At 43.1% G+C, this 13,866-nt stretch overlaps 2 protein-coding genes across 2 annotated transcripts; one reads left to right on the top strand and one right to left on the bottom strand.

Moving 5' to 3' along the window:
- Positions 1-519: 519 nt before the first annotated feature.
- Positions 520-8,948, top strand: slc22a31 (solute carrier family 22 member 31). The gene is made up of 9 exons (XM_037456170.2): positions 520-1,056; positions 3,756-3,859; positions 4,345-4,499; positions 5,258-5,426; positions 5,708-5,853; positions 6,002-6,110; positions 6,245-6,459; positions 6,717-6,828; positions 7,013-8,948. The coding sequence occupies exons 1-9, from the start codon at positions 667-669 to the stop codon at positions 7,449-7,451; spliced, it is 1,839 nt and encodes a 612-aa protein (XP_037312067.1). The 5' UTR covers positions 520-666; the 3' UTR covers positions 7,452-8,948.
- A 140-nt stretch (positions 8,949-9,088) lies between these two features.
- Positions 9,089-13,405, bottom strand: dpep1 (dipeptidase 1). The gene is made up of 10 exons (XM_037456181.2): positions 13,104-13,405; positions 12,767-12,893; positions 12,125-12,257; positions 11,877-12,027; positions 11,238-11,307; positions 10,674-10,850; positions 10,039-10,123; positions 9,853-9,928; positions 9,583-9,718; positions 9,089-9,373 (listed from the first exon to the last, which is right to left on the bottom strand). Exons 1-10 carry the CDS (start codon positions 13,229-13,231, stop codon positions 9,179-9,181), a joined length of 1,278 nt encoding a protein of 425 aa, XP_037312078.2. The 5' UTR covers positions 13,232-13,405; the 3' UTR covers positions 9,089-9,178.
- Positions 13,406-13,866: the final 461 nt, after the last annotated feature.

Genomic DNA, 13,866 nt, shown 5'->3' on the forward strand with positions numbered 1-13,866 from the left:
TGCTATCAAGCCAGTGTTTCCCCTACCATTGAAACACTTGTAATCTAACTTAGTTACTTTTAAAATCGAGTATTCTGTAAAGTAACTAAGCTACTTTTTAAAGGAGTAATCAGTAGTCAGTAATCAGATTAGTTTCTCAAAGTAACTGTGGCAACACTGCCTGAGGCTACTGTCCTAAGCATACTAATGCACAAACATACAGTGATAAAGGTCTTTTTAGTGGGACTTCTATAGGAAAAAAAAAACTTAAAGTGCATTTGCTTATTTAAATGTGTCTTTTCGTGGTGTCAAAAATATTTTAAGTCAAGCATCGGAAATAAAAATGAGTGAAAAAGAAAGGGGAATTAATTTAAAATACGGTTTTCAGTCCACACATTAAGTTAATAAAGATCGGTTGTTTGATATTTTCATTGGCCTTGGTGATTTTACAGGACGTGTTTGGGTTAATAATAACAGCGCTTTGGATGAGCAATATGGTTTTTCTACGACTCAATTCAAAATCTCGCCCTGAGGCAGCCGAGCAGGTATCTGATTGGTCGATCCCCCCGAAGGCTCCGCCCTCCTCCTCGCGCCCCGCTCACCTGCTGCTGCTGCTGAGTCGCGTGGCTCTCCAGCGCGCGCAGCCACTGCGCCACAGAGAACCACCCGTCAAACAGCCGCCTTCAGATGGATTATGAGACGAAGATCTTCCCTCGGACCGGCGGCTACGGCCGCTACAACCGAGTCGTGGTGGTTTTCAGCTGGTTCCCCGACTTCGCGGTCATGCTGAATCTATTCAGCGACGTTTTTTACACCTCAATCCCGGAGTTCTATCACTGCAAGCCCGACGCTCAGCTGCTGCCGCCCGCCTTCCTCCCCAGTAACCTGTCCAGGCAGGGGTACCTGAACCTCACCATCCCCTGGGTGAACGGCTCCGGGCTCAGCCACTGTGAGTTATTCAAGTACCCGCACAATGCCTCCGACTTCTCCGCAAAGTTCTCCCGGGAGCGGGTGTCCTGCACCGTGGGGTGGGAGTACGCGCACGTCGCGGGGCTCCAGAGCAACTTTGTGACTGAGGTAAGAGACCACTCTGGTGTGAAAATGTAGGATGAAGTTTATCAACATGGTTACCCTGAGCATTGCTTAATAAAAACCGCTTTCTTGATGCAATTGGACTGTTTTCATCCACGTGGATTTACCCCACCACGACAGTTGTGTTTGTTGCTTACAAATGGCACCATATTGCCGAAAGTCACATTTCCCGACTGATTGTTGCGTGTTGGCGCTCAACTGGGCCGCTTCGAGTTGTCTCGCGTGTGGTCACGAAGAACGTTGTTCACTCGATATTTGCTCGGGTTGATCGGCGTGGCCCAGGCTGGTTTTCACTTCACATTTACTTCTTACACAGTGTAAACACATATCCGGGATTTAGGATTTTAAACTAAACAAAAAGTGTTGACTCTGAAGAAGGGCGTTTTGAAAAGAAAAATGGCAAATTGTTGGTGTTTGGTTTCAACATCTCCTTTTAGTTTGAGACATCCCAGCGGGATATGGATCCTCTGGGATTGCCTCCTGCATACTTTAGATATAACCAGTGTCTGAACACAGATAATGAGGTTCAATGCGGTTGTGTCTTGCTGGTTCACGTCACTCTTTTTTCCTGGACTTCAGCTATTGAAGGATCCATCCTGTCTGCAAGTATTGATAACGAGCTCATGCAAAGCTATTTGCCGATGTGACCCTGTACAAACACCACACATGTGCCTCGTGCAGTATTCTGTAACACAATAACACAACAGTTGAGTATTTGACTTAGTTTTGAGTGGGGGCTGACATGCAGGACCGAGGCATTGTGGGTAATTCTCTTGATGTGACAGGGTCCCAAGGAAGTGGATCCTGGCAGTGAGGAGACTTTTCCTCGTTTTCTCCCGTGACGTACTCTGGCGCTGGGAAGTCTGAAGCCCCTGCTTTCCTTCCTGAGACCCTGAACGGGCTGCAACAGCAGCTTCCTCAAAGGACAAAGGAAAAATTTATCAGAGGAAAAAACATAATGCAGTACGACATGCTCATCAACTTCAAATACAGGGCCAACTGAAGCACCTTTTAATATAGAGTAATCTTGCATGATCCAACTGGTTCTGAACTAGTTCTGAGAGGGGATTGTTTATTGGCTTAATGTTCGGGTCTGCCTGTGGCAAGAATGCCAAAGCGTGGCGTGTTTGACAGACTCTACTCCAACCATTCCTCAATTGGCCTGACCTCTTGGATGGGTACACCAGCAGGCTGCCCCGCACGAGGTGTAGAATAACACCCATACGCATAAGGCTCATATTGTGTATATAGTCCTTAGTTATCTGCTTTCATTCAAATAGCACCCCAGCAAACATGGTGGCGTGTGATATTGCAGCATAGGGAACACTGTATGCGCTGAGGTGTCAGAGAGTGTTGTGGATTCACATTTTTCACATTGGGAATCCCTCACTTTTTCAAACTTGTTTCTCTTCCCCCAGCAGCTTGAAGTGGGCCATGTCGTGGCAGGACCGCTGCGTGATTGGTCCAGCTATGTCTGTATTTACATTTACATTACACCTTTTCTAACGTTGCGATTGATTGTTAATGGGTGTCCTATGCAATGACTCACCTGTGTTGCTGTAGCTTTATATGTACTGTACCTGAACTTGTGGCCATGGGGCGGTTCGGGAGGACTGAAGAAGGGCCGATGGTTTCCAGGATCAGGCGGCCGCCCGGTTTTTATTTTCCAGTTTCTGATGTCAGTACTTTGTTTTTCTGGTGTTGCTCACGCTGTAAAGTAACTGTATTATATGACAGAACTTACATCACTGAATGAAATTAGATCTCATTCTGAATCAGGGTTCCTTTTCTATTACATTCTTGTGTTATTGTATTCTTCAAGAACAAATATTTTTATTTAGCTGAACCAATCCAACTTCTTATTATGATTACCATTATATGCGCATCTACTGTACAATTATTCAAGAACACCAAAATTGATGAGATTTACATAACAAACTGTCCACAGAATATTTTTTGAAAAAATTATCTAATACTGTCCTTTGGTACTTTGGAAGGTTCTTGATACTTTGCGGTGTCCACACCAAAGATGTGTAGATGTGCACACACTTACTTTTTATTTTTGCATCATATTAAAAGGGAGTTAAAAAGATTAGCGTTCCAAATATTTTCAAGACAACTGCCAAAGTAATATTCTCCTCGGAGATCTCTGATTATTCGGAGTTTGTTTTGATTAGTTTTGACCCGCTGATCACTGCTCTGTATCCATCTTGCTGAGCCTGGCTGCACACAGAGTTGAGTGCGTAGTGGAGCAGAGACACGGGGGAGGAGGAGAACTCCCTCAAAGCCGCGCCTGGTACCAAGAAGGGTTGGAGCTGCTCTCAGGCTCTACTTTGAGGACTGCTCGGTTGTAATGTAATAACACTGTCAGCAGACTTCTTAACTCAATTAGGAACAACATGATCTACATCTCTGCCTCCTCACAGAAATCTCTGTTTTATTCATGTAACTTTTTCAGTCGTAATACACAAATTAGATTTTGGAGAGGAGTTGAGGCATGTCTAAAATGTTACTGAAGGCATTATAATATTATTGTATTTGGAAGTTTGCATAATAATAGTTAAAGGATGACTTTTTCCATATTTGTCGTTACCAAAAAATGCAAAAACAACAATGAATTCATCGTTCAAGTTTTGCTCTGCGTTATGCAAAGTGGCAATTTCAATGATTGTAATCCTTTGCAGTGGAACCTGGTTTGCAGTGACTACTGGAAAATCCCTTTGCAGCATATCTGCTTCATGACTGGATGGATTTGGGGATATATCCTTCTTGGTACATTGTGCGACTGGTAAGTGATAATTATGTTCATATGGAAACTCAAATTTACAATATTGTATGGCTTAAGGAGTTTTTTGACTGTAGACATTGAACAGTATAACCATTTACGTGATGTAGATTTTACTTTTTTTACTTTTACTGAACGGTTTTTGTGCACTATTGTATTCTTTTATCAGTATTTATTGACACACTTTCTGTTTAAATTGTTTACTTTTTCAGACTGTCGATGTCTGCATGACTTTTATAAAATGGATCTTTCATCAACACTTCTACTGTTGTTGATTACAGAAGCTAACCAGCTGATTAGCATCAACATTAACATTTCTAAGTTAGAATTTTTCAGATGACATAAATATCAATAATATAAAACCTATGGATACATTTTTATCCAATCCCTCATATTCAAGTATGTGAAATTGAGCCTGATTTCCCTTTTTTTTCTCCTTGTTTTGGGCCTGAGAAATAAATGAATGTGACGCTAACGTGTGTTTTCAGGCTGGGTCGTCGGCGGTGTTTCCTCTTCTCCATCAGTCTGTCCTGTCTGTTAGGAGCGGCCGTTTGTTTATCCAGCAGCGTGGTGGCATTTCTGCTGCTGCGTCTCTGTCAGGGCGCCATGCTCGCTGGGGTGTTCGTGTCCTCCTACATTACCAGTGAGTATCCCGTGGGCGCATTTAGTTGTTGTCCAACTTATCTGGCAGCTAAGGTGCATATAAATGTAATAACATTGGTCGTTTTTAGAAACCGAGGACATTCCTGCGTAGGACTTGGTCGAACTAGTTAGTGGCCTCATCTCAAGTACACACACACACACACGTTTCTGTGTTTGACACACATTCCTGTGAGGTCAGGGCCAGATTGAGTCCATATTATGACGTTGGGATGGGCGGGGTGAGGGCCTGAGAGAAACGCTCCTGCGCCATGTCCGACCAGTGCTGCTCCTCCCCACAGAGGAGAAAACAATAGTCAGAACAAATGGCGAGGAAGTGAGCAGGAAGCACACTCCGGATTTTCACTCTCTCCCCCTCACAGGGAGGGAATCTAGAAAGAAAATTGTGGGGGATGTGAAGTCCCAGTCTCATTGGAGTGTTATCTAGCTGCTTGTTCTAGCGTTGCAGTACAGAAGATGGCTTTACATCATTTCAGATATTTTCATAAACCTTTGGAGATCTAAATAAATCAATTGGGAAAACCCCTCTAATTAAAAAGAACTGATAGCTTTTTAGGGTCTTCAGTAGAAGTCAAAGCTTCCTTACCAACCAGAACCAGATTGAAGTGCGATCAACCAAGCAGCTTCACGTGAGAAGGGGTTTGTGTCCTGATAGGAAACACATTAGTTTTGATCAGATTTATTTAGTCTCAGATGTGTTTTGATATCCCTCCTTCCTCTCCGTTCCTATCGCTCTCTCAGGGTTGGAGCTTTGTGACCCCCCCCATCGTCTCATGGTCGCCATGATCGGCGGCTTCTTTGCCATGTTTGCAGAGCTGCTGTTGCCGGGTCTTGCTGCAATGTGCCGCTACTGGCCCGTTCTGCAGGCCGTGGCCACTTTGCCTCTGATCCTGCTGCTTTCCTATTGGTGGTGAGTCGGATTTCACTCTTAAAAATGCATAGGAGACTCATGTGTTTATCAAGGGAGGCTGTTTTATTCCACTGTGGTGCTCCGTGTATCATCCTCACAATGCAGTTTGTACAATAAACATACAATATAATATAATCCTACTGAGAACATTCTCTTGACCACTCAGTTATTACAATTATTTCTTTGTTGCCACAAGTTCACACAAAATAATGATGTTTTCATCTATTTGTGTTGTGACGTTTCGGAGAATATGTGTGATAACAGAGGGAGGTTTTCCCCAGTTGTGCGTCGTTGTTTCCCGAGTCTCCGCGCTGGCTGCTCGCCACAGCTCAGATCCTCCGGCTGAAGAGGAGCCTCCAGGAATTCTCCTCCAGGAATGGTGTTTGTCTGCATGATGATATGTACCCTGGTGAAACCCTGCTGTCAGGTGGATACACACACGCACGCACATACACAATGTTTAAAGATTAAACAAAATATCACTCAAGGATGAATTAGATGTCTTTCCCCTTAAATCGTCCACATTAACACCCAGGCCCTGTGTGGATATGTTAAATAGTTGTTTCCTCTTTTAGAGATAGACTCGGCTTACGGAGAAGACTGCCAGGCAGCTTTCTATTCGGTTCTGGAGCTTCGGAGGACTCGTGTTATCTGGAAGAACTGCCTCATCCTGAGCTTCACGCTGTGAGTTTTTAGTGTGAAGGAAGTAACCAGAGTGTCCATGAGACGCCGCCCTTCTACTCAACGATGACCGCAACGTGTGTGTTGAGTGTAGGGCTTCATGGTGAATGTATGCATTTCTCTTCTCTCTCCTTCAGGTTCATCGGGACAGGGATCCAGTACTGTTTCACCAGAAACCTTCACAGTTATTCCTCTAACTTCTACTTTGGCTACTTCCTCCGCGTGATAACCGGCGCCCTGGCGTGCATCTTCATCTGCTTGTCTGTCAATCACTTTGGTCGGCGCGGTATGCTTCTGCTCTCTGCCATCATCACTGGGCTGTCGTCGCTGCTGCTGCTGGCCCTCACGCAGTGTAAATTACTTGTTTCCATCAACTGTATTTGACATTTTCCTCATAATGAATTTAGGCTAAGGTTAAAATAAAGGAATTATGGTTCCATATACTTTATACATTATTTGATCAAGCTTGACCAATTCATGTATTGTATGATTGACGGGTGAATACTTTACAGTTAGAGAGGAATCCCTGAAGTCATTATGCTGCTTGACATTAATGCAGCATATCACGAGACTCAACACCATTCATGTGTTTTCCTTTTCACGTGTCAGATTTGCGTGGAGGCCTCGTGTTGGTGCTCTCTGTTGTGGGTCTGCTGTTCTCTCAAGCTCTGGCCATGCTCAGTGCGTTCTTTGCCTCTGAGGTGATGCCGACCGTGGTTCGGTAAGTGTCTAAAAGTTTAGAGAGAAAACCAAAATGAACAATGAATTAATCCAACTAACTAGTAAGTATCCTTTGGCTTGTGTCTCTGAAGCCTGATGGTTTGTTTTGTGTATTAGTCAACTTCTAAAATTGTTCCGTTTGAATAGACACTTACTAGAGTCCTCCTCTCCCCTCTCTCTGCCAGAGGTGGTTGCATTGGCCTGGTGCTGGCCGCCGGTTGTGTTGGCATGGCCGCCTCCTCCTTGATGGAGCTCCAGAACAACAGCGGCTACTTTCTCCACCACGTCGTCTTCGCCTCCTTCGCCGTCCTCTCTGTTCTCTGCATCATGCTCCTGCCTGAAAGCAAGCGCAAGCCGCTCCCGGACTCCCTGAAGGACGGCGAGAAGCAACGGCGGCCAGCTCTCTTCCTGTCCCGGCCTGACCGAGACGACCTGCCCTTACTCTGTGCCCGGCCAGCTCGCTCAGAGTACGACCCTGACAACTACTCCTGTTTGGTCTCAGCTACCAGGAGGATGTTGACTAAAGACAAATCTCCTTATAGGATCGCTGTACCAACTGATTCCCCCCTGCTGTCAGACAGTGAAACACTGGAGAACGGCTCTGTGAGAGAGGTCGCATCTTAACTCCTCACCCGACCTCACAGACTTGGATTAGTCATCCTCCTCCTTCTAGACATACCGGCACAGACAGTTAGCACTTCATAGTTCATAGTTTTCTACGGCATGGTCATGACTCAAGTGAAGAACTGACCCAGGCTTGGATGGAGTGCCTCTCAATTAAGTCTGTCAATTTCAACCTTCTGCGGCTATGAGTTGTTGTCTAAACCTCAGGAGAAGTCCCCCTTTGAACTGTTCCTTTTTGGCTTAGTGGGGACACTGCTCGTCTGTGTAGGGCGGTAACTGGCATAACCAGAGAAGCTCGCTCTGTCGTGCGGCTGCTGTCGATCATGTGAGCTGCAGTCCTTTGTCCATTTATTTGCTACTCATGCACTTTCCATTAGGTCTGTCCGTCTGATTCACCAGCAGCGTTAGTGTGTGGAGAGGATCCCGAGGGCTCACACTGTCCCTGTGGAGTCCTGTTGTTGTACCTGTGACACACACAAGAGGGCGCTGAATGATGCACTGTTCAGTAGAATATGATGATGGGCTTTATCTCTGGCATTTTCAATGCGTCCTCGTGCCACTACCAGACCTCATTAATTAAATTTTACTTAAAAGAATTTGGATGGGATATGTGGGAAAGTAACACCAGATTTAAGCCAGTAAATTCTGTCTCTGACTGACCACTTTTTTGATTTAAAGGTGCTATTTTCACATTATGGTTCTCATGAAACACTCAAGGTAGCCAATACATTTTATAATGTACTGACCGCTTTAACTGTCAGACAAAAAGTCTAATGATATAGTTGGGTGATGACAGCTGTGTTTAAAATGCCTCAGAATTCAGCACTAAAACCTAGTACTAAAAGATGGTAGATATTTTCAAAATAACTGCCCAATACAACCTGAGTTCTTTTTAAAACATGTTCTGTATTTAATTTATTGTATTTAACAGTGATATTCTGCCTGAGGATGCCCCACCATTTTGTGAAGAGAGGCTGGTTCTTGCTAGAGTAGTTGGTCATTGAGAGGGTGATGAAAATGTCAAGGTTGCCGTAAATAAAAGAGAAACACATCAGTGCTTTGGCCTGTAGTAAAGCTAAATTGTGTAAAGGCTGAATAAATCTGCTAATAAATGAATTAGTGTTGACTAAAATTTGCACAGTTGGTCAAGTACCTTTTTTTTATGTTCAAATTAATTTCATAGACTCCTATCAATGTCCTTACCAATTAAAAACCTTTAGTGACAAAGAAATCGTCCCTTGTTTGTACCTTAAACCTCAAAGCTGCCAAACACAATCAAGTAAAATGTTCATACTTAACATAATGTGTAAATGTTTAAGATGTTGTTACCCTCTCAGACCGCTAGATCGAGCTATGGTACTACCTCATATGAAAGTGTCACTGTACAGATGTTGAGGTGCGTGCGTGTGCAACTTCACCTGTATGTCATTGTAATCGCACACTATCTATCTGACAGTCTTATGATGAGATAAAACAGACCGATGAGATCAATAAAGTTAACTTGGTCCAACACAATAATCACTGTGCACCTTTGATTTGTTTTCCTGATAACTGATAAACTCTTTTTGGCAGTAAATCTAACCTGCAAAAAAAGTTTCAAAGTCTGAATAAAACCAAGCTGATAGTTAAAGTGAGACCATGAGAAAAGCATCCAGACCTTAAAATCAGACTTTATTAGTAGGCACATGTAAAGGATCGACGTACCATTAGCTGCAGTGATAAACAGCCTATGAAACACTTAATGTGATCACGGCTTGGGTAGCGAGTGTGAGCAGAAGGGACAGTGCGCTGAGGGAGTGGTCTGCTGCAGCGCTGTGGTCCTCTTCAGGGATGTAACCATAGCTCGTCCTACACGAATTCTTCACCTCATCATATCGAATAGGGACGTCATCTGGACTCTTCCAAGTGAGAGCGTCCCTGACCTGAGACATGCAAAGAAAAGACGGTCAGGCAGTATGACTGTTTCTACTCTGACTCACGGGGTCGACCTGCCACCAGCGTCCTTCATGATGGAAAGAAACACATTGATATATACTTCAATAGTTTCTGTCTGTATTTAAACTGCAGGCTTATGAACATGAATCCAAACATTTTATTTGAATGTAATTTCGGTCCCAAATGTGTGTCTTACCTTCTCCGCTTGGCTTAAGACTCTGAGCAGGTTTTTTCCCAGAGCAGCATTCACCTCCTCGTCAGTCCATCCTCTCCTCAGCAGCTCGGCCACCACTTTGGGCACCTTGGACACATCCTCCAGACCCTCTGGCAGTCTGAGAGGATGCCATGCACAGAAATACAGATTCACAGTTGAGCGTTTGTTGTTTTTTACTCTTTCAACTTATCTTTCCCAGTGTTGCAAACAGACTCTGACGTTTATGTCAAAGTTTGAATGTTTTAGACTCACCTGGTTACGCCGTCGTAATCTCCACCAAAGCCAATGATGCCCGCGCCGGCCACTTTCTTTATATGGTCAAAGTGATCTTTAACGAAAGCAGTAAACATGTGGATAAATTGGATGGTCACACAGATTCTTTTCATCGAAGCAATGATAGATGTTAATATTTAACTGGGTTTACAGCAGCAGATTTACCGGCAACGTCTGAGATCTTGGCGGTTTTGCTGCAGGTCACGTAATCATTGTAGAAGTTCACCATAACGATGCCTTCCTTTGCTTTCTGGAGAGATAGACGGGATGTTACGTGACCGTTACACGCTTACTGACTTAGAAAACTCATGTACAGGATGGAGCTGGCCAATGTGCTCTGCTCTGTTAGGCAGGAAACACTCTAAAGTGACTAAACTTGTACAATACAAACAGTGAGAGACGGGACCTGGGCCGAGAGATCATCAAACTCCATGCAAAGCCAAAAGGGTAATGACCTCATGTCCTCCATTAAAGTGAATGTCTCTTGGAAATAACTGAGCTGCTTTTTATTGCTTTTGTTATATTACCCTGTTTCACAATAACCCTCTTCTTGTACATAGCTAACTGTCTTCAACCAATAAAAATCATCTCACACTTGAACTGGACACAATACGCCAATATTCAATATCAGTGCTGGAAACAATTAGTCACGTCATGCTTTATGTTGTTTCTTTGTTTCTCAGCTGCAGTTTGCAGTTTGAGTTTTTCATAAAGAAAAGTTTATGATATAGCATAAAACTGTTCCTAAAACCCTTGGCTCGTAGCACCTGACAAAAAGGTGTCTAGCTTGAACCGCTCACCACTTTAAGGAGAACGTCATCGGGGACGTTCCTCTTGTGCGGGCAGATGCTGTAGGCGGAGGAGTGGCTGAAGATGACCGGAGCTTGAGACATGTTGAGAACCTGGTTCATCACGGCTTCAGTCACATGGGCCAGGTCGATGAGCATCCCCAGGCGGTTCATTTCCACTATCAGTTGCTGTTGTAAGCAGTGATCATTTCACTTACATTTGGTTTATGGAACCAAAAATATTTAAAAGTATTCTGTGAGGAATCTGTTTTTACTGGGTTTTTTTACACAACTGTTGACAAGCATCAAAAATGAAATCTGATTTAGTTTAATATTTACAGGCAAGTTAATACACTAGTGGGATAAAAACGGTGTAAAATAGAAAATAAAAATATGTATTTTTTACATAATATATTTAATTGCCAAAACCCAGTAATGCTTGGAAATGGCATAAATTAATTCATATGTGCTGACAATACAATTTTTTTACATGTATGTTTGAAGTCTGGTCCGGCTTTTTATGAGGTACTTCTTTGATTTTAAAGGAACATTTTCCCGTCCCTGCTTTACACTGACCTTGCCAAAAGCAGACAGGCCACTGTGTTGCGATGGCTCTGATCCAGTGTCAACAAGCCAGTTATCAGCCCTGATGAGAAACAGTTAACATACTTAAATACCTTATTATTCCCATGTCAAGTTGGTGATTCGAATGCCACATCACTTTTTAATGTGTTATTCCATTATGAATATATATGAAATACATATTCACATGCAGACCAAATGAGTAAGCAGTTAGGTAAAAAAAATGCACAGTTGCAGTTTAACAAGTGTAGTAGATCATTTCCAGTTCTTTGTGTATCATTTTCAAGATGTTCTTCTACAGTTACACTACCTTTAACCAACTAAAGTAATGAGGAAATCTGATAACGCTGCTTGGAGAGCTGAACTGGGTTGCAGGAATCCCCTGAACTCCCCACAGCACAATCTGAACTGACCACGACTTCATAAATCACACACACCTAACACAAGTGAAAACAGCAACTCATTAAACTGAATAAAAGCATTACAACTTTTCAAATGGGTTTTATATTTAAGGTTTATTATTCGGCAGTAATAGTAACTTTCCTTTTATTATGTCAAAAGAATGATGTCAATTTGAGAGATTTAGTTATTCAGGCTAACTCCCTGTCCCTAGCAGCTTAATGAGGCACTTACCACGGTGTGTTGCAGGAGTGTGTGAGCGTGAGGTAACGGACCCCCAGCTGGTACATGATGCGCAGAGTGGCCAGGCTGCTGTCCAGGGAGTGACCCCCCTCCACCCCGATCAGACTGGCTGTCCTATTGGTGTTGAAAGCCTCCATGATCTCTGTGATGTGTAGACATGAGAGAAGAGATGAGATGGGTGGGACGGTACTGAGAGACACAACAGATGTCTCTAAAATGACCAAAACACCATGTCTCACCTTCACTACTCGTGGCAAACATGAAGGTTTCATTGTATTTTTCACACATCCTGTGAACCACATCTATCTGCTCCAGTGTTTGTCTGACAGCGTCTTTGTACTGAGACTCACAGGGAACGTAGGCCGACCAAAACTGAAAGAGGAACAAAACGTGTAACCAAGGTTTATGAAGCTACTCGTTAGAAGCTCATCCCTTTCATTGATTGATGAATGATTAGCTATGTTTAGATTACATAACATGTAATGTGAGACACATTTTATAGGTTACAATGGCTGCATGGAAATAAGTCAAATGGAAATACGCAGTTCATTCTCAACAATTTCACAGAGATCCTGTAAATAATGCCTGAGAGCATTTATAAACAATTACACACATTTTGAAATGTGCTTTAAAATTAAGCTCTTCAGCTCCAGCTTTGCACATAAGACAAGGTCTCAGATTCCATTCTGGTGCCATTAAAAATGTTCACCTGAATGATAAAAATACAATTGGATTAGATGTTAGAATAATTTGAGCAACAAGCCTTTCACATCTCAGTGATAACTCCAGATTTATTAAATAACTCCAGAAAATAAGTGAAATATGAAGGAATTGATAAACAACCCTGTTCCTTTGTCCAGAACATTATGTTCCATACGAACCTGTGCTCCCAGCCGTCCCTCCTTGATTTTAGGGATGTTGGTATGTGTTGTTTTCAAAGTGTTGAGATCAACGTTGCTCAGCTGGTTGTTGAACTGCTGTCGGAGCTGCCACGGCAGGTCGTTATGGCTGGAAAAAACAGAAAGTTAGTCACAAACCTAAAGATGCTTTTTTAAAACGTTCATCATCCAGCACTGTTACACGCTCACAGAAGGTGTTGTTTTCTGCAAAACAATTAACAATTGTTAACTTCTGTTGTTGTTGTTGCTTAAGAAAGCAAGCGGCACATCTTTAGAACTGCCGCACAGTTCACTTTATAGAAGAGATGTTTCCACTTACCCATCGATGAGAGGGGTCTCAGACATCAGCTTCAGAGCCCTGTCCATGTAGGGGTCCTGCGCTGAGGTAAAGACAGAAGAACTGATCCATAGAGTCAAATATGCAGCGGAGATGACCGTGGAAAGCATTCCTGAAGCTTTGGCGGGCTGTGCACTGTTCTTCTAAACGTTCTTCTACGGTCAGCCTTTTTGCAAGTCCTTGACCTTTCTTTAACCTTTGAGTAATCCTCTTGCTACCAACAGCTCTTGCCGGTTCCTCTCTGCACGTTTATAGTCTGTGCGATATGACGTTCCACTGTGCTCAACGTCCTGAGCCTGTTGCTCATTACACGGCCTGCAGTCGTAAACAAAAGCCCAGTAGAGTAAGAGTTCTTTCTCAACACCAGCTCAGCACTCTGGAAGACATAATTTCCCTATCGCCCGCTCCAACATTTCCCCCTGTGATATGAACTATTTGGCAACAAATAAGAGGTGAGCTATAGGCTCAAACACTACTGTGTATATGAATCATTGTCTTTACCTCTCTGGAATCACATGTATATCACAGCTGTTTTTATCCAGGACATCTGCCTTTAACAAGTTTAACAAGTCGCAGCATGACAATTCAAAACAAAAAAAACAACACAGACTATAACTCTGATTCAAACTTATAAATCCACATATTTGTGCACAGTACAACAATGTGTTGAATACTTTGGACTTCATTACACACATAATGACAATCACACACATGTATGCAGCCCAAACACACAACACACACTACT

The sequence above is a fragment of the Pungitius pungitius genome, chromosome 4 (genome assembly GCF_949316345.1).
Source record: "Pungitius pungitius chromosome 4, fPunPun2.1, whole genome shotgun sequence".
NCBI classification, from domain to species: Eukaryota; Metazoa; Chordata; class Actinopteri; order Perciformes; family Gasterosteidae; genus Pungitius; species Pungitius pungitius.